The sequence below is a fragment of the Dicentrarchus labrax genome, unplaced genomic scaffold (genome assembly GCF_905237075.1).
Source record: "Dicentrarchus labrax unplaced genomic scaffold, dlabrax2021, whole genome shotgun sequence".
In the NCBI taxonomy this organism is placed as follows: Eukaryota; Metazoa; Chordata; class Actinopteri; family Moronidae; genus Dicentrarchus; species Dicentrarchus labrax.
The window spans coordinates 26,375,468-26,394,829 of NW_026136706.1; the positions used below are offsets into that span (position 1 = coordinate 26,375,468).

At 42.7% G+C, this 19,362-nt stretch overlaps 1 protein-coding gene across 3 annotated transcripts in view; it reads left to right on the top strand.

Moving 5' to 3' along the window:
- The window catches only part of trappc8 (trafficking protein particle complex subunit 8), a 61,106-nt gene extending 52,995 nt beyond the window's left edge, over positions 1-8,111 (top strand). For 2 of the 3 annotated variants that reach the window (XM_051403183.1, XM_051403184.1), the window contains 4 exons: positions 4,139-4,240; positions 4,666-4,805; positions 6,466-6,555; positions 6,899-8,111. In XM_051403183.1, coding sequence (XP_051259143.1) covers positions 4,139-4,240; positions 4,666-4,805; positions 6,466-6,555; positions 6,899-7,133 — 567 coding nt within the window. In that variant the 3' untranslated portion in view covers positions 7,134-8,111. Of the gene's footprint in view, positions 1-4,138; positions 4,241-4,665; positions 5,830-6,465; positions 6,556-6,898 lie in introns of those variants that run through there. The other variant, XR_007885167.1, reaches the window with a different exon arrangement.
- The last annotated feature ends 11,251 nt before the right edge of the window (positions 8,112-19,362 follow it).

Genomic DNA, 19,362 nt, shown 5'->3' on the forward strand with positions numbered 1-19,362 from the left:
ATATTCTATGCGTCTTTTTCGGGTCGGCCACTAGGTGGCGCTACTATTCAGGAAAGTATTTTCACTTTTTGGTTACTTAATAACTTTTGCATATTTTGTCGCACATTCAAAAAACTCATATCTACGCGTTCGATGAATGGAGCTGAATCTCTCCATATAGGCCCCGCCCACTTCCGCCTATAATTTTTTTCGTTAGAGCGTGAAATGTCCTTTAAGTACTTTTTCGTGGTCCTCCTACACGCTTTGTCCGATTCGCACAAAATTTTTCACCTAGCACCTGGGGACCGCCCTGGCAAAAAGACTAATTTGAACATTTTTGAAATTTCAAAAAATAAGCACGCTATAAAATTAAGACTTCCTGTAGATTTTTCGTCAAAAAAGGAAGAGGACCATTTCTCAACATTGGTATGTCCAATTGACATCAAACTTGGGTCCATAGTTCCTCATGTCCTCCTTAGGCACCGTGCACAATTTCAGACCATCACCACTAGGTGGCGCTCTTTAAAATGAAGAAGTTTATATCTCTGCAACGGCACGCGTGATTAAGATAAAACTTGGTACGATGTTTCCCCATGGCTCCCTGAGGCTCCCTTAAAAAGGACAAAAAAAATACGTCACTAGGTGGCGCTCTTTTGGCATGATAAATCACTGTGCAGAGACCGTAATAGTTATGAATATGAAATTCACAGGGCGCGTGTAGAGTGGTGCCTGAAGCTCACATACCAAAAATCGTGTTTGTCGTGTGTGAAGCGCCCCCTACAGGATAAAAAAACAGCAGCCCCGGCGCCACGTTTCACCGATATGTACGAAACTCGGTAGGCACGTGTAACATGCTGGGACGTACAAAAAAGCCTCTTGGACCCATACCTGAAACCCCACAGGAAGTCGGCCATTTTGATTTAAAGTTTCACTTTCGGCGAACTTTTCGCGCTGTATTTGAACAAACTCCTCCTAGGGAATTTATAGAGTCTGCTTCAAAATGTGTGAGTACAGATAAAAAAATGGTTCTGATTAAAAGTTGTGCTATTTGTGCATGTACGTTGAAGGGCGTGTCCGTGGCGTGCCCTCAAAGTTGGCCATAGTGAATTCCGTGCGCATTTTCGGTGAATTTTTCGCGTTGTATTTGAACGAACTCCTCCTAGGGAATTTATTGGATCTACTTCAAAATTGGTCAGTACAGTCAAAACATGATGCTGATTAAAAGTTGTGCTATTTGTGCATGTACATTAAAGGGTGTGTCCCTAGCGTGCCTTCAAAGTTGGCCAGGTTGAATCAAATGTCAAACTGTTATGCCATTTCCAGCATTTTGCAATGATTTTCAGCGTTTTTTTGCGTTGTATTTGAACGAACTCTTCCTAGAGAATTTATCTGATCTGCTTCAAAATTAGTCATTACAGTCAAAAAATGGTGCTGATTAAAAGTTATGCTATTTGTGACTGTATGTTAAAGGGCGTGTCCGTGGCCTCAAAGTTGGCCAGGTTGAATCAAACTGTGTCAAACTGTGATGCTATTTCCAGCATTTAAGGTCTTCTGTTTTAACTAACTCCTCCTACAGATTTTATCAGATTGACTTCAAATTCGACCACTTCAATCTACACACATTGGTTATCAAAAGTTGTGCTATTTGTGACTGTATGTTTAACCGTGTGCCCGTGACGACGTGTCGAATTCCACCGATTGGCCATCAAACAGATAGTACTCATATCTTCAGTGTACAGTCCCACCCTGAACACATCCTCATAACTTCAGCGTACATGATCCAATCTCAATGAAACTTCACGTGTTTGATAACAGTCCCACCCTGAACACGTCTACATGACAATATTCAGACATAGTGATAGCGCCACATACTGGTAACAGGAAGTATCACGTTTTATATTTTCATGTTCTACTCCTCGCAGGATGATCAGATCCACCTGAAATTTACTTATAAAATGCAAAACACATTGTTGATGATATGTGTTGACTGTGGTGAGGGGGCGTGTCTGTGGGGTGGCGGGAAATTTTGATGGACCACCACAAAACACGAATTCGCTATAACTTGAGTGTACATTGTCCAATCGGCTCCACACTTCAAATGCTTCATAACAGTCCCGCCCTGAACTTGTCTACATGACAATATTCAGACATAGTGATAGCGCCACCTACTGGCAATAGGAAGTAAGCGCTGCGTGGCGATTTTGAGCTGAGTTACGTGAATGACTGTGCCGGTGACGACTTGTCGAATTCGCCGATTGGCCATAAACAGCACTCATAACTTGTGTGCAATGTCCATCTCCATAAACTCTTTTCTGTAACAGTCTGCCTGAACACGTCCTCGTAACTTCGCGTACGTGGTCCAATCTCATGAAACTTCCGTGTGTTATAACAGTCCTGCCCTGAACTTGTCTACATGATAATATTAAGACATAGTGATAGCGCCACCTACTGGCAACAGGAAGTACCTCGCACTCGCATGGCGATTTTGAGCTGATTTACGTGAAATTTCATGTTTTGGTCCGCACGTGTAACGATGGCAGTTGCGTGGAGTGCGAGGTCCCACCCAACGCTGCTTGCAGCTTTAATTCTCATTGATATAGCAAAACCAAATTTGTATTCTTACCTAAATGATAAATGATAAATTATAATATTAAAAACATTAAGAGTTTTGTTTTGGAGCAGCAGCAATTGCCTCTTCATATTCACAACTGATCCATGCCAACACCTTGAAATATTTCACATTCATCATTCTGTTCATAATTTACAGATGTCTGCAGTGTTCATGATCTTCTTGACATGACATCATAACATCTTGGATTCAGTTCTAGGTCAGTGGGAAAAAGACACCGTGAGAGCCAGTGTGTGACATTACAGAAATAGGGCCCCTGAAATGTAATACTATTAAGCTGCAAGAGCGTGCGGGCCTCACCCATGCAACTGGGCGTGCTGCAGAGGGCGTGCCATCGTAACGTGCTGACCACAACATGAAATCTGCGAATCAGCTCAAAGCCAGGGCTCTTCCTGTTGCCAGGTAAATATCTGAATGTTGAGTGTTATCAAACACGTGAAGTTTCATTGAGATTGGACCACGTACGCTGAAGTTATGAGGACGTGTTCAGGGCAAAACTGTTTCAGAATATATGAAGTTTATTGGAGATTGGACATTGCACACTGAAGTTATGAGTACTATTTTATGGGGAATCTGCTGAAATCGACAAGTTGTTTGATGTACAGTCACAAATAGCTCAACTTTTCAATCAGTTTGTATGACCACAGAATTCAAAGTGGCCAACTTTGACCTCACGCCACAGACACGCCGTTCAACGTACAGTCTCAAATAGCACAACTTTCAATCATCACCATTTTTTGACTCTACTGACCAATTTTGAAGTAAATCCGATAAATTCCCTAGGAGGAGTTTGTTCAAATACAACGCAAAAAATTCACTGAAAATGGGCACAGAATTCACTATGTCCAACTTTGAGGGCACACCACGGACACACCCTTCAACGTACATGCACAAATAGCACAACTTTTAATCAGAACCATTTTTTGACTGTACTCACAAATTTTTAAGCATATCCGATAAATTCCCTAGGAGGAGTTCGTTCAAATACAAGGTGAAAAAATGTGCGAATCGGACAAAGCGCATGGGGGGAACACGGAAAAGTAGTGTATGGACATTTAGCGGAGAAAAATTATAGGCAGAAGTGGGCGTGGCCTACACAGGGAGATTCAGCTCTGTACACCGAACGCGTGGATACAAGGTTTTTGAATGTGCGACAAACTATGCAGAAGTTATTAGCCTAAACGCATTTTTTATGATAGTAGCGCCACCTAGTGGCCAACCCAAAAGCGACACATAGAATATCCCCATTTTCATCAGGCCTGACAACTATGCCAAATAAAATTGACTTTTCGTATATAATATCCCCATTTTCATCAGGCCTGACAACTATGCCAAATAAAATTGACTTTTCGTATATGTTCAGGGGGGCAAAAATGCAGTCAAAGGGGGCTAAAAATAATAATAGGTAAGAAGAAGAAACATAGCAAATACAATAGGGACCTCCAGCGGTCGCTGGCTTGGTCCCTAATAAAACTCTAAATGAACAGTCTGTGCTTAAGATTCCAGTCTGTGATGTTTGTGTCTGTACAGGCCTATGTGGTCGAGGATAACAAACAGCTGATCTTAGAGGGCCAGCTCCATGTGGCACTGCAGACCATCGGCAAAGAGGCCAGTTCTCTGACTCCCAGAGAGGTACAGTGTGCATGTATTTAAGTGGACTGTGATAGACTGGTGGAGTAGGGAGTAGAGCGGGTTGTCCCATTATTAGAAGGTTGGCGGTTCAATCCCCGGGCTCCTCTTGCTGCATGTAGAAGTGTCCTTCCCCAAATTGCTCTCGATGCTGTTCCGTGTGTAAATGAATTATTTTATGTTCAGATAAGCCTTTGCCATCAGTGTATGAATGTGTGGGTGAATGTGATGTGTAGCACTTTAAGTGGTCAGAATACTAGAAAAGTGCTATATAAGTGCTGTCCATTTACCACTTACTTGGAATTCATGACTAGACAAATGGTAATCTTGCCATTATCAAAATTTCACACTGTACCTACCAGACACTGAAATCTTGTGACGTCAGTGCAAGTGCACTGTAACTTTGTGTGTGTATGTGTTTGTTGCAGGAAACTCAGGAGATGGTGCTGCTCAAGTTTAAATCAGAGTTTCCTCCTATAGTCGTCCTACCTCCTGCAGAGCTGTCCCAACTCATCAAAACCAACCTGCACTACCCTGAGACCTACACACATCCATTTGTCCAGGATAGGTGGGACACACACACACACATACACATACATACTCACACACACCACATAACATCTGTTATTGTGCAATGTGATAATAAATTGAAAAAAGCAGAGCTATCCCTTTTCCTTATCCCTCCAGTTTGTGCTAGGGGTGGAACGGTTTACAAATTTAATTTCAGTTACATTTCCCTTAATATTACAGTTTTTATTTTTTACTTTATGTATTTTTTGGCACATCATTTTTTTGTCAGTAACATAAAAAACAAACACTTATTCATTGCCAAATCTTAAATTAAAAAGTAGGTTTCTAATGAGTACATTTTTTTTATATTATCTATATTATTTTTATATAGAAATGGCCACATAATTATATGCTAAAATTCTGCATCCTCCACAACAATAGGGCGGCATATCTCTCGCTGTAAAGCCTCCCAAAAAGGGATGTCTCGATCAAATTTGTTTTAGCCCCCGATCGGATCCGAGTCTTTTAATATAGAGTATCTGCAGATACAGAGTCTTGATCTGATACTTTTAGATAATGCAAGGGCCCAGTGCACAAGTACAATACAGTTAACAAAATCAATCCAATGCTTGACAATTGAATAGCTCAGCATTGCATTAATGCATTGCTTATTTTGTTGTTGTTTTTGTTACATAATAAACTATAAAATAACAAACCCTTTGTAATCTTTTGGGTTGTTGCTGTCTGGAAGGAGTTCCTCTCTCCAGTGTTTGTGGCGTCGCTGTACCCTTTACCTCAGTTACTTGAATTAACTGTATCTGAGTGTTGATTCCCATCGTCCCATCTTTTTTTGCGGATTAGATTTATTAATTACTCTTATTGGCTTTTGTCCACTGGGCTTTTGTTACACTTGCAGTGACGTGTTGTGTGCAGTTGTGTCGGCTCTCTACAGCTCTCTCCTCCTCACTGAAACTCTGCAGTGGGCAGGGGTGCTCCTGATTTCTCTCACTCACACACACAGCAGAGTGGAGGAAAGAAACGGCAAGAGAGTTGACAATGGCTGCACCGTGCATGAAAGCTTTGTGAGTAAAGATAGCTGCATGACAGCTGACGTGAAACAAAAGATTGCATCAATAATTTTGAGCCATTTGCTGCATGGTAGGTGAGTACCAGTGTCTTGAATGAGTTCTGAGCAGCCACCGGTTGCAAGTGCAGGGTGTGTAGGAATGGCACATCTAGCCATGAGCTAGTTGCAGTAGTCTAGGCACCTGTGCTGCCTTCTGGGTGAGGAATTAACGTATCCTGATGTTGTGGAGCATGAATCTGCAATAGCTGGTTGTTGCAGCAATGTTGGTCATCCAGTGTCACACACGGGTTCATTGCAGTCCAGGCCGAAGACACTACCAAGTTCTCAATGGTAATGGAGAGGTCATGAACAAGATATTCCTCCCCTGGAAGAAATAGTAGCTTGTTGTGTCAAGACTAAGCTGGAAAGATTATTTTATTATTGTATTATTTGAGTGTCATCTGCATAACTGTGTGACTTGTTGCATATATATATATATATATACCTCTTTTTTTATATTTTGTATTTTAATAAAGCTTTAAATGAAAACACTTCTGAAAACAATTGCATTTTTGGTTGAATGTAATAAATATAACCTCAGTAAACTCTCAGAAGAACTGATTACTGAAGCTGGTTTTCTCTCTGTCTGTAGTCTCTGTGTGGTGCCGGTTACTCTGACTCTGTCCAACTGTTCCTTGGCTCAAGTGGATGTCATTATTGACTTACGGCACAAAAGCACCAGGTACGTTTTTTAGTAGATGATTGATGTATATGGAATACAGATAAATATATAAGAATATTAAAGTTAAATGTTCATTAACATGTTCAGTAATTTAAGATATACATTGCCAATCAATTCTAGTTGACATTGCTGAGAGCTGCTTCTTCTCTCTTACTCTGTGCTGCTTGCCACAGTATTGTAATTTATCCAATAATCTATACGCAATAAAGGCCTGTTGCTGTTTGACAGACGTTAACCATAGGACTTGATTGGCAGTTAAATATAACTTTAACTGTCAGTTTATTTTCTGGGTTAAAGGGATCATATGTTCTAAGCTCTCCATCTCCATCCATGCCTTTTTCAGCCCAGAGTCTATGGAGGTCCACAGCTCATTCACCTGGGTGGGTCAGACCCAGTACAAACTGCAGCTGAAACCTCAGGAGGTCCTGTGCCTGACCCTGCGAGCCTGTTTCCTCCAGGCTGGAGTCTACAACCTTAACACGCCACGAGTCTTTGCCAAGCCAACTGGGCAGGGAGCCATGTGTGAGACAAGTCAGCAGACTTCTATTCCTGCTCTCATAATCATCAACAATGCCTGAGTGCAGCATCGTGGCCTGCAGACAAAAGGACCTGGACTCAGAAATCACTGAGCAGAGTCTACACACATGATCGTACTTGTTCCTCTTGATTAATACTGGAAATACAGATGTTTTGTACAAATTAGTAAAATAGAGAGGTACTGATGAGCTGATGTTACAGATTAAGCAGTCAGACAGTTTATTGACCGCAGAACTATCTAATTTCATCGGTCAACCATCAAAGATTTTCAGTTGCACATTACCTTTTCTGTTCAAAGCTCTCTCATTAACACACAGATTTGCCCTCCTTCCATCCAGCCCTCTGTACCTCTGCTGTGTCCATCCACTTATCACCAGCATCTCAAACACCCACTTGTGTTTGGAACTTAACAAAAGTTAGATCATAACTAGACCAGAATGTTTACTCTGATCTAAATCCTTAAGGCATAGTCAGAGAAAAACCTTGTGTGTGGTGTGTGTCCATGTTGAGCCACACACCAGAGTTTGGTCCAGTTCAGCTGGACTGGCCTTTAGTTCCAGACTCTGTGGACTGACTTTGCATCTGACAACAACTTCAATCTGCAAATATGCTGACTTCTCTAAGAACCAGATGTGTAAAATTCATGAATGGACTGAGCAGTAGTTTTGAAAGTGATTCTAATAAGAGTTGTTTACATCATGGATATTGTACACATCACCACCCAGTCATCTTTTCATTGAGTCTACAGCTTCTCCTGAAGTCCTTAGCAAGAGGTTGATGGGTCAACTCCCTCTTACTGCCCATTCTGTGTGATTTACTACCCATGTTGTCTCATTTGCATGCAGTTGATTTTAGAGTCTAACCTATCCATTCAGCATACCACCCTAACCTGTGTGTTTAACCTCACCATATTTTGATCAAGCTTGTATCCATTGACTTCACAGCTTTTCTGAAAATGATGTATTATATTTATATAACAAGTTGGATGTAAATAGAAAATAAAAATGTAACTAATAAAACTGTACATATTGTGACATTTATAAGATATGGGCTATACTAGGCGGCTGTGGTGCAGAGGCAGAGCGGGTCGTCATACAGGCGCCATACAAGTCCAGGTCCATTTACCGTTTTGCATTACTATATTAACAAAAAAGAAAACATACTGCTGTGGAAAAAATAAGACGACCACCAACGTCTTTCACAGAATTATACTCGCACATAATGTTTTCCTGGCTGAAATATTCAGCATACGTAACTCAATTCAATTCAGTTTTATTTGTATAGCACCAATTCATAACTAGTTATCTCAGGGCACCGAACTCCTTATAACATTATTTACAGTGGCCCAACAGTTGCCACCATGAGCAAGCACTTGGTGACTGCGGCAAGGAAAAGCTATCTATTAAAAGGCAAAAACCTCGGACAGACCCCTCGGCTCTAGGTGGGTGGTCGTCTGTCTCGACCAGTTGGGGTGAGAGAGAGACAGAGGTGCACAGCAACAACAGTATAGTAGTGATGATGAGGAAAATGAATAAGAATAATAACTAGAAAATTCCTAAAGAAATTTTGAGTGTGCCTGTCTCTAGCCCGTATAATAATACCATGTCATCATCTCTAGCACGCTAGCTAGCTAGCGCTAGCATATTAATACTGACAGAATATATGCGGAATGAGACACAGCCCTTGTCATTCTCTTTAGCTAGCTAGCTAGCGCTAGCTTGTTAATACCTTAAATCAGGGGTCCCCAAACTTTTTTCAGCAGGGGCCACATCAACTTTCCTTTCTGTCAGTCTATAACTGGAAATGATATGGGCCAAAGTGACAACCAGTATTATTGTGGAGATTATAATGATAATCTTTTTGCAGCTGCCCTTCGCTGGGCCTTGGCACCACCTGTTGGTTTGCAAAAAAAAAAAAAGTAATAGAAAGTCTTCTTGTGTTTATTTGAAGTACCACAGATACTCCTTTTATTTTATAGAAAATAAAAACACAAGCTGATGCCAGGTAACAATGAGGTGATGTGATTTTGTAACAGGTACAGGTCAGTTAACATTTGGTAGGTATTTTGTCTTTACAGGTAGTGAAATAATATAAATACAGAATAATAGTAAAAATCAGGTGAAGTAGTCTTATCTAGGTGAGCTGAATTTGTATGTACAGAGTGAAGTAAAGGTGAGTTAACAACAGTTAAGTATTTTGTCTTGACAGGTTAGTTTGTTTCTTAAGGCCACATGGTGAAATAATATTAAAACAGAATAATGGTAAGAATCAGGTAGTCTTATCTTGTTGAGCTGATTTTGTATTCTCAGATAAAGGTGAGTTAACAATACATAACATAGTATTTTGTCTAACAGGTATGTTTACTAAGGCTACAGTGAAATAACATTAATACAGAATAATTGTAATAAACAGGTATATAAGGTGATCTGGTTTTGTATTTACATGACTCTTAGATTAGGTTTTTGTGCTGTGATGATGAGGATCCTGGCTCCAGGGTGGGAGCGGTCAACCACAATCTATCCTCCTGACTTTAGGGTGGTCCTGGAAGCATGCAGGCCCTTCAGGAATGGCAGATAGAAAAACACAAGCAGCCCATCAGCAGATGACATGCTGCAGTCTCATTTTGTATGTGACATCACTGTTCAAGAAACATGTTGCCTATGAAAAGAGCATGACTATACTGACATTTTTTCATATTCATAGTTACTGAAATCAGCAGGCTTACCATATCAGTGTGAGCTGTGGGCTTGCTTCTGACTGTTGAGGAGATTGATGTCACATTCCATTCCAGTTACAGCCAGTCTCAGAGACTGATGCAGGTGTTGATCTGAGAGTCTTGATCTCGTCGGATTTTTTATCAGCTTCATGTGTGAAAAAGTTTGCTCACAGATATATGTGCTCCCAAAAACTGGACATCTTCATAGCGTGCTTTCGGACGTTTGGGAGGGAAGCATAGTACTTGCTACATAGTACTTACCAACTACAGGATGCCATGGCGCTGCCACGAGTGGCAGCCCTTTCAGCAGTGCAGTGATCTTTTTTGACTTTTTATTATTTTTATTGACGTTTGTTTTTGCTTTTTTATATTCACATTTGTGCCTTGTCACATCTGATCAACTTCTATCCAATAGATATGGATATTTATTTACCCAAACTCGTTTATTCGAGAAAACAACTTCTCACGCTGAAGACAAAGTCCTGGGCTGGTGTGGTTCCCCAGTTACCTGACGAGGTGAGGAGACCCTATCGTGGCAGAGCCAGGCGAATGGCGAAGAAGTGGCGATATAAACCCTCTGTACCATTGGTGATCATGGGAAATGTTAACTCACTACAGAACAAGATCGACGAACTGGCTGCGCTGGTGAAAAACTTTAAAATCTACAGGGAGAGCAGTTTGCTGTGCTTCACTGAAATGTGGCTAACGTCCCAGACGTTAACGTTGAGCTACCCGGCTTCAGCACAGGTTGGACAGAGACACTAATGCCTGTGGGAAGCGGAAAGGAGGCGGACTACCTGTATACGTGAACACAAGGTGGTGTAACCCTGGACATGTGAACATCAAGATTTCCATCTGCAACAGGGACGTTGAGCTGCTTGCCGTAGGGTTGCGACCCTTCTACTTGCCCAGAGAGTTTGGACACGCCATTGTTGTTATTGTTTATATCCCACCACGTGCTGACGCGGTAGTCGCGTGTGACGTCATCCACTCCGCTGTAGCAGAACTACAAACACAGCACCCTGAGGCTCTGGTGTTAATCTCTGGGGACTTTAATCACATGACTCTGGACACAATACTACCTGCTTTCTTCCAGTATGTTGACTGTTACACCAGGGGAAATAAGACTATTGGCCTACTTTATGCAAACGTTAAGGACGCATACAGCGCCACCACTCTGCCTGCACTGGGGAAAGCTGATCACAACCTGATTCTGCTTCAGTCTCAATATAAACCAAGAGTGAAGAGACAACCCACAACAATGCGCTCATTCAGGAAGTGGTCTTTTGAAGCAGAGCTCTAAGAGACTGTTTTGGTAGTACGGACTGGGATGTACTGCAGGGTTCGCACTGTGAGGACATCGAGGAGGCTGTTGACTGTACTACTGACTACATCAACTTCTGTATGGATGTTGTTGTTCCTGTAAGAACTATGCGCTGCTATGCCAACAACAAGCCCTGGATTACAAATCATGTCAAGGGCCTTCTTAACCAGAAGAAGAGGGCCTTTAAAGATGGAGATCAGCAGGAGTTTAGACGCGTACAGAGGGAACTCAGAGTCCAGCTCAGGGAAGCAAAGGAGCAGTACAGAAGGAAGCTGGAGCAGAAACTGCAGAACAACAGCATTAAAAGAGGTGTGGGATGGGATGAAGATCATCACCGGCTGCAGCTCAAAGCGGGGGGCCCACATGGAGGGAGATACAGAAAGAGCAAACCTGATGAACCAGTTCTTCAGCAGGTTCGACCACCCCATCCCGTTAACACCTCAGGTCACCATACCCCCTTTTGCTGCTGTCTCTCTCTCGCTCCCCTCAGGAGCCACAGTAGGAGCTGGTTGTCCCACCCACTATTACAGCAGCCCAGGTGTGTGGAGAGCTAATGAGGCTTCATCCCAGCAAAGCAGCAGGTCCAGATGGAATATCCCCTCGACTTCTGAAGGCCTGTGCGTTGGAGCTGGGACTCCCCCTACAGCACATCTTCAACCTGAGCTTGGAACAGGGGAGGGTCCCTAGACAGTGGAAGACATCCTGCATCATCCCAATCCCAAAGAAACCACATCCTGGTGAGCTAAATGACTTCAGACCGGTCGCCCTGACATCACATGTGATGAAGACCATGGAATGGCTGCTGCTACACCACCTGAGGCCACAGGTCCGCCACGCCCTTGACCCACTGCAGTTTGCCTACCAGGAGAAGGTGGGAGTAGAGGATGCCATTGTGTACCTGATGCACAGATCCCTTTCTCACCTGGATAGGGGAAACGGTGCTGTGAGAATTACATTTCTGGACTTTTCCAGCGCCTTCAATACCATCCAGCCTCGACTTCTGCAATACAAACTAGCAGACATGGGAGTAGACTCACATCTGGTGGCATGGATAATGGACTACCTAACAGACAGACCCCAGTATGTGCGACTGAGGGACTGCAGGTCTGACATTGTGGTCAGTAGCATGGGAGCGCCGCAAGGGACCATGCTCTCTCCGGTCCTGTTCACCCTGTACACGTCAGACTTCAAATATAACTCCTAAGTCCTATAAGTCCTGTCACGTGCAAAAGTTCGCAGACGACACGGCTATTGTGGGCTGTATCAGGAATGACCAGGAGGAGGAGTACAGGAAACTCATTCAGGACTTTGTCACATGGTGTGACTCCCACCACCTGCGCCACAACACCACCAAGACCAAGGAGATGGTGGTGGACCTCAGAAGGCCCAGGGCCCACCCGGAACCTGTGACCATCAACGGTGACTGTGTGGAGTTGGTACAAACATACAAATACCTGGGAGTACACCTGGATGATAGGCTGGACTGGACTGCCAACACAGATGCCCTGTGCAGAAGAGGTCAGAGCCGATTATACTTCCTCAGAAGGCTGACGTCTTTCAACATCTGCAAAAAACTGCTGCAGATATTCTATCAGACTGTTGTGGCGAGCGCCCTCTTCCACGCAGTAGTGTACTGTCTGGACAAACTGGTGAGGAAGGCGGGCTCTGTGTTGGGCACAGAGCTGGACAGACTGACATCTGTGGCAGAGCAAAGGGCGCTGAACAGGCTCCTGTCAATCATGGACAATCCACTGCATCCACTGCACAGCACCATCTACAGGCAGAGGAGCAGCTTCAGCGACAGGCTGCTGTCACTGTCCTGTTCCACTGAAAGACTGAGGAGATCGTTCCTCCCCCACGCCATCAGGCTCTTCAACTCCACCCAGGGGAGGAAAACTCTAAACTCCAATATGTCTGCCCTTTAGTTAACTATACCACCTGATGCAGTGCACCCTGCATCATGTGACCACTGACTAACTGACACTACTTATGCACCTTAGGCCTTTCAAGCACTGGATTTGACCATGCACCTTAGGACACTAGCCCCATGCTCGTTATTTAGCTATTTATTCTACTTTATTCTATTAGTTCTTCTAAATTGACCTCCTCTTATTATTATTATTATTATTATTATTATTATTATTATTATTATTATTATTATTATTATCAGTTTGTGGATACTGCTGGAAACTGTGAATTTCCCCTTGGGGATGAATAAAGTATCTATCTATCTGTCTATCTATCTACTCTATGAGACAGTTGGGCTTGAATGCGTCATTCAGCACATCGCAGGTCTGCAACTCAGCCAGTTCAAATTGAAGAAAGGCAGGGTGTCATTAATGTTGGCAGCAAAAGGGTTCTAGAATATGCAAATTTCTTTAACGTGGGCATGAAGCTCACGGAACCGCACACTGAACTCCGCTCTCAGCGTTTCCAGTGCGTCCTTGCACTTCTTGGTTGGAAACGGGACCGCTGGCTCCTCAGCTGAGAGGCTTCGAGTAGTAGGGAGATGGGTGAAGTCTTGCTTTTGCACTTTTCCAACAAGCAGCGCCAGTTTAACCTCAAAAGCTTTGACGTGGGAATACATGTCACAGATTAATTTTCCCTTGCCTTGGAGCTGTAAATTGAGGCCGTTTAAAACGGATGACAGGTTCACCTGTGTTTGGCGTAGCATTGTACTCTGCTGGGTGGCAAATCCATTTTTTAGCTTAGCCACCTTGTCTCTCCTCACTTGGCCCAGCAAGCTAGCATACTGCCCTCCATGGCGGGCTTCATAGTGTTGGCGGATATTAAATTCTTTAAACACCGCCACTGTCTCTTTGCAGATTAAACAAACTGCCTTTTCCTTGCACTGGACAAAAAAATAGTCATCTGTCCACTGCTGTTTAAAAATTCTGCACTATGAATCTATTTTCCGTTTCCCCTACATTTTCCACATTTTGTTATCTGGCTTTCTTCCGTTCTCCTCGCCCGCGCGCACTTGACGCTTGATCGCCCGACACTGCGGCGTGAACGCGGTGACGTCACATTGCCAAGCTCTATAGGAAAATGCAATTTTAAATAATAGGCCATGTTTAGAGGGATTGTTTGGGATCGTTAAGCGGGCCATTCCAGTTGATTAGACGGGCCGGATGTGGCCCGGGGGCCGTAGTTCGGGGACCCCTGCCTTAAATACTCCTCTCTAGCTAGCTATGTGTGTATGTGTATGTGAGAGGCAGGCTTTGATTGTCGTGGCAACTGGGGAGGCCACAGTAGCTGCGCGCTTTCTCTCTGTCTCTCACTCCTGAGAGAGACAGAAAATCTCAAAATGAATTGGCCAGGAACGACCGAAATGAAAACCGAAAGACCGTGAGCATCGTCATCTTGTTGACCATAGGACTGCCGAGTTTCATTGGCTAAAGTTAAAAAATGTGACCTCGGGAGATTGAGGAAGGAATGGTGCAAAGAGCTCCTTTCAAAATTTCTTCTCTCCAATTTACATTGGAGTAGATGGGGCCGTGAGAGGGTGTTGCTGGTGCATCAGTGCGTTTCCCGCCAAAACTATTTGTCTGACAGCTTCAGCAGTGGTATCACTGCGACCCCAGCGGATTTACCTACGTTTCTATCTATAAATATAAATATATATAAATATAAATATAGTGACATTTGTGGCCTTGAGAGCAGTTTACAAATTTATTTTTCGACAAATTTTTCTCTCTGTCTACACTCTTGTGATCAAGTCATGCACTCTAGCTGTGAGAATTCTACCAATACACACCCATTCATTTTTCTGGCCTGGTTTTTGGCGATTTATCGGCTAACTGTTTGGTGAAACGGTTAGAAAAGTCATAGCACTAATCTCCCGGCAGAGCCTCACGTTTTGATACCTTTTTTTGTGTATGTGTGACCAAAACTGCGGGAGGAGTAGTTGACCGAAAAACGACATTGGAGAGTAATACCTGTTCACAGTCAAGCTTGTGAGCTGCAGGCTTTGGTTGCTAGGCGACCAGGTCCAGAAATCTGCGGTTATTTTCAGTTGGCCATTCTACCAATACACACCCATTCATTTTTTGGCCTGGTTTTTGGCGATTTATCGGCAAACTGTTTGGCGAAACGCTAAGAAAACTCATAGCAATAATGTCCCCACCGAGCCGCACGTTTTGGTACCTTTTTGTGTATGTGCGACCAAAACTGCGGGAGGAGTAGTCGACCAAATGGGGGATCCATTATTACCATTACCATTATTAGTGTGCCTGGAAAGCATGGGTAATGGATGTGTATTGTAATGGTCTTAATCGTCACCATCACTGTTTACATTTATGATGTCTTATTTATTCTCCTGTACAGCACTTTGGTCAACTTTGGTTGTTTTTAAAGTGCTTAACAAATAAAGTTTGATTGGATTGGATTAATATGCTAGCGCTAGCTAGCTAGCTAGCTGAAGAGAATGACAAGGTATTAATATGCTAGCGGTAGCTAGCTATCTAGACAGAATGACAAGCGCTGCGTTTCATTAGTTGTTCAACATGCCCTCGTTCATTTGCCCTCGGCACTTGCCCTCGGGGGAATCCCCGCCGCCATCATAAGTGTCGTTCCAATTGTCTGGAAAACTGAAGTGAACTTGGTGAGATGGAGGGCTGAGGGAGTGAGTGAACAACGATGGTCACTCCGAGGTGGATATCACCCACAATGCATTGCAGTTTACGTCATTGCCGCTATAACGCCAAGTAAGGGAAAGTGCGTTTCATTTAAATCCCCCGCTCCGCCCCTGCCCACTTTCCCTCCGCGCTCCAAGTGGCCTCCGTGCGACGTATGCTGTTACGTCATACCAAGGGCTGAGGGTAAGTGAACGAGGGGAAGTGGAACTACTAATGAAACGCAGCCAATGTATAAAAATGCTAGCGCTAGCTAGCTAGCTAGAGATGATGACAAGGCATTAATATGCTAGCGCTAGCTAGCTAGCTAAACAGGATGACAAGGTATTACTATGCTTGTGCTTGCTAGTGATGACAAGCTATTAATGTGCTACACAACCTAGCTAGACAGAAGAAGGTATGAATGTGCTAGCACTCGCTAGCAAGAGAGGACTATAGCGAAGACGGCAGCCGATCAGAACATCAACACCAGATGACACGGACACAATATTAAGACTGGCGATGAGCAAAACAAGGACGGCCTGGAGTCCTAGAGTTGTAAATGAATGAATATATGAAAAAGAAACAAATAAATGATATGACATGAAATTACTGAGTAGTGTCAGAGCCCGTCTACGGAGAGCCTGGCCACTCTCTATTAAGTCCCATTGTACCAATTTTGGTTGCAGTTCCACCAGAGTACCACTGGGGGCGATCGCCCATGAGTGCAGAATGAATGGGAGCAGATGGAGCTAGACGGCTAAATTTGTCTCTTTCACCTGATTGTCGTTGAGAAATCTCAGATTTGATTTTAGTTTTTGCAAGTTCAACATGGGTTATAGGTCGAAAGTTGAATGAACGAGTACTTATGTCCTTTCGATTTCTTACAGGTTGAGTTGTTGTTGCCCATAACACGCTAGCATTCTGCTAATGAACGCTGATTGGTCAGTGAAGGACTGATTACGACCAGAGATCCCGCTTGATGGCATCGGGGCATCTGAAGCAGGACCAGAATGTTAAGGCGGATTTTTTCGCCCAAGTTCTTTTTTTTAACACAGCAACTTTTTTTTGGGTTGCTGGCACTTTTATCTGCCTATCGTTATGTCTGTGTTGTCGATGCCTCGAGAGAAAAGGAAGTGCAGAGCACGGAAGCACAAAGTGACTCGAGGCTTGCCGTAAAGCAGTATCTCTGGCCGTACGATGTGTATGACGTCATTGACATTTTAAAAGACCTTTTAAAGTATATAAGTGACTCTAAAAAATCTAACACCCAGCAATGTGTAATTTCTTTGCATCCCCTTTCAAATGCAACATTCAAATTACTAGACAAAAAATGATATCCTGAGAAAAGTGGATTTTGAGGGGTATAGCGCAATTCATACTTTGCATGTGACGTCACAACTACTAGCTGGCGGGCAAGAACATCATTCTCCAGCAACGAAACCCAGTAAACTAATCAAGGATCTTGCCAGGACGTCGCCAGTTTTACTATACAAAAGTATATACATATATATATATATCCTTTTGTATAGTAAAACTATATATATATATATATATATATATATATATATATCATATGTACGTGATTTGATATGATATGATGAGAAGAGTACTGCGTCTACTTACTTACTTACTTACTTACAGTTACTTTGCATACATAACGTTACTATCGTACAGTTATTTCTACTACATTAACGTTACAACCTAACAGATTGCTAACAGGATTAAAGGCATTGCGCTGCCCCAGCTGCTCTTGTCTGTTGTCTGATGCTATGTGGAGTGGATGAGCAGGTAGGCTACAATGTTTGACATCCTGCTAGCCATATATGATACAGCCTAGTTGGCATAAGGTTTTTTTTAAACTAACGTTACTTATCAAGCTGTCATTCGCCGGCAGGCAGGGTGTACATATTCAGATGAAGATTTCATCACACGACGGAACAGATGTCACTTTGTGTATAGCTACAAACATGCAAACATTAGCAAACGTTAGCGGGTAACGTTAGCTGGCTAACTAGTAACACTCACGTTTGCTTTGATTATGAAGATATTCCTGTTTTTCACCTCCCATACGACAGCGTTGTTAACCCATCCACTCTTGAAGAAAAGATAGCTATCCGTACTTTTGTAGGCTTTCATTTTTTGTGCGGTGTAAGGTGACGGATATATGTAAATATATATGTTTCTTGCCCGCCAGGTAACCATGGTAATCACGTGACTGCAAAGTATGAATAGACTGCCAGTCATTCTGCACTCATCCTGTGAGCGCCCTTATATGGAGCCAGAGTGGAACTGCAACAGTTCAGAAGCCGGAAGTATACCGAGAGTGGAACTTCTCTCCTTATTAGACATTCTCTGGTAGTGTCAATGTGTTGTGATTCACATACACCAAGCATTAGGCTAGCAGTAAAGTATAGCTGGTTGCTTGGCAGAATTTTTTACAAACTGTCAATGCTACATTTTGAACAGTCATTTGTTCTCTCATATGAACACACACATGTTGAAAGCTTGATCTGTCACATACCTAAGCAATGGTAGAGGTCATATACTGTAAACTACTCGGCAGTGTCAATAATGTATGGGCCAGAGTCACGGGCCAGAGACAGGCACACTCAAAATTTCTTTAGGAATTTTCTAGTTAAAGCTGCAAGCAGCGCTGGGCGGAACCTCGCCATCAACTCACGTTGGGGCCTGCACGGCGGTTGCCTGCCACAACCGCGCTACACTGCAACGCCCTTTTTCTACACAAGCTTAAAGGGCATGTTCTTGAAACAGTGCCTTCTGATAATGGTAGATGGATTGCACTAATAATTAAACAAGACAATGCTATCTTCATCGTTTGCAATTTATATGGGTTTAATTCTCATGCCTCCAACAAGATCTTATTTAATAAAATAGCAAAACTGACAGAATTGCACAAGAAATACAGTGGTTCACATATAATTTTGTATGGTGACTGAGAAAAAATGGGAGTTCTTCAAATATAAAGTCAGGTATATTGCTATTTAAAGAAGTAAAGAACTAAAGAATGAAAAACACAAGCTAGAAACAGATCTGATGTACAGTCTTAACCTTTTACTCAATAAAGAACACATTTCTCTAGAAGAAGAGCTCGAAGTAAAGAACATCCAGTTACAACTGGATCAATTTTATCTAGACTTGGCAAAAGGTGCATTTATTAGATCGAGGGCCAAATGGCTAGAGGAAGGAGAAAGGAACACTAATTACTTTTTTGCTCTAGAAAAAAGGAATGCAAAAAGAAAGTCATTAACTTCCCTCAATATCAATGGAGTACCCTCAAAAGATCCAAATTTGATAAATGAGTTTGTTTCTGATTTTTACGGAAAACTATATAATTCTAACTTTAACCCAAAGGATTGTGCAAGTTTTCTAGAAAAATTCAGACTAATATTCCCTTAATTACTGAAGATTTCACATCTATATGTGACTCTGACCTGTCAACTATTGAATTTAAAAATGCATTATTCTCAATGAAGAAAGGAAAGTCACCCGGTATTGATGGCTTATCTGTCGATTTCTATACTCACTTTTGGGAATCTATTCAAAACCCACTATTATCTATGTACAAAGAATGCATCAGTAAAGGAGAGATGACG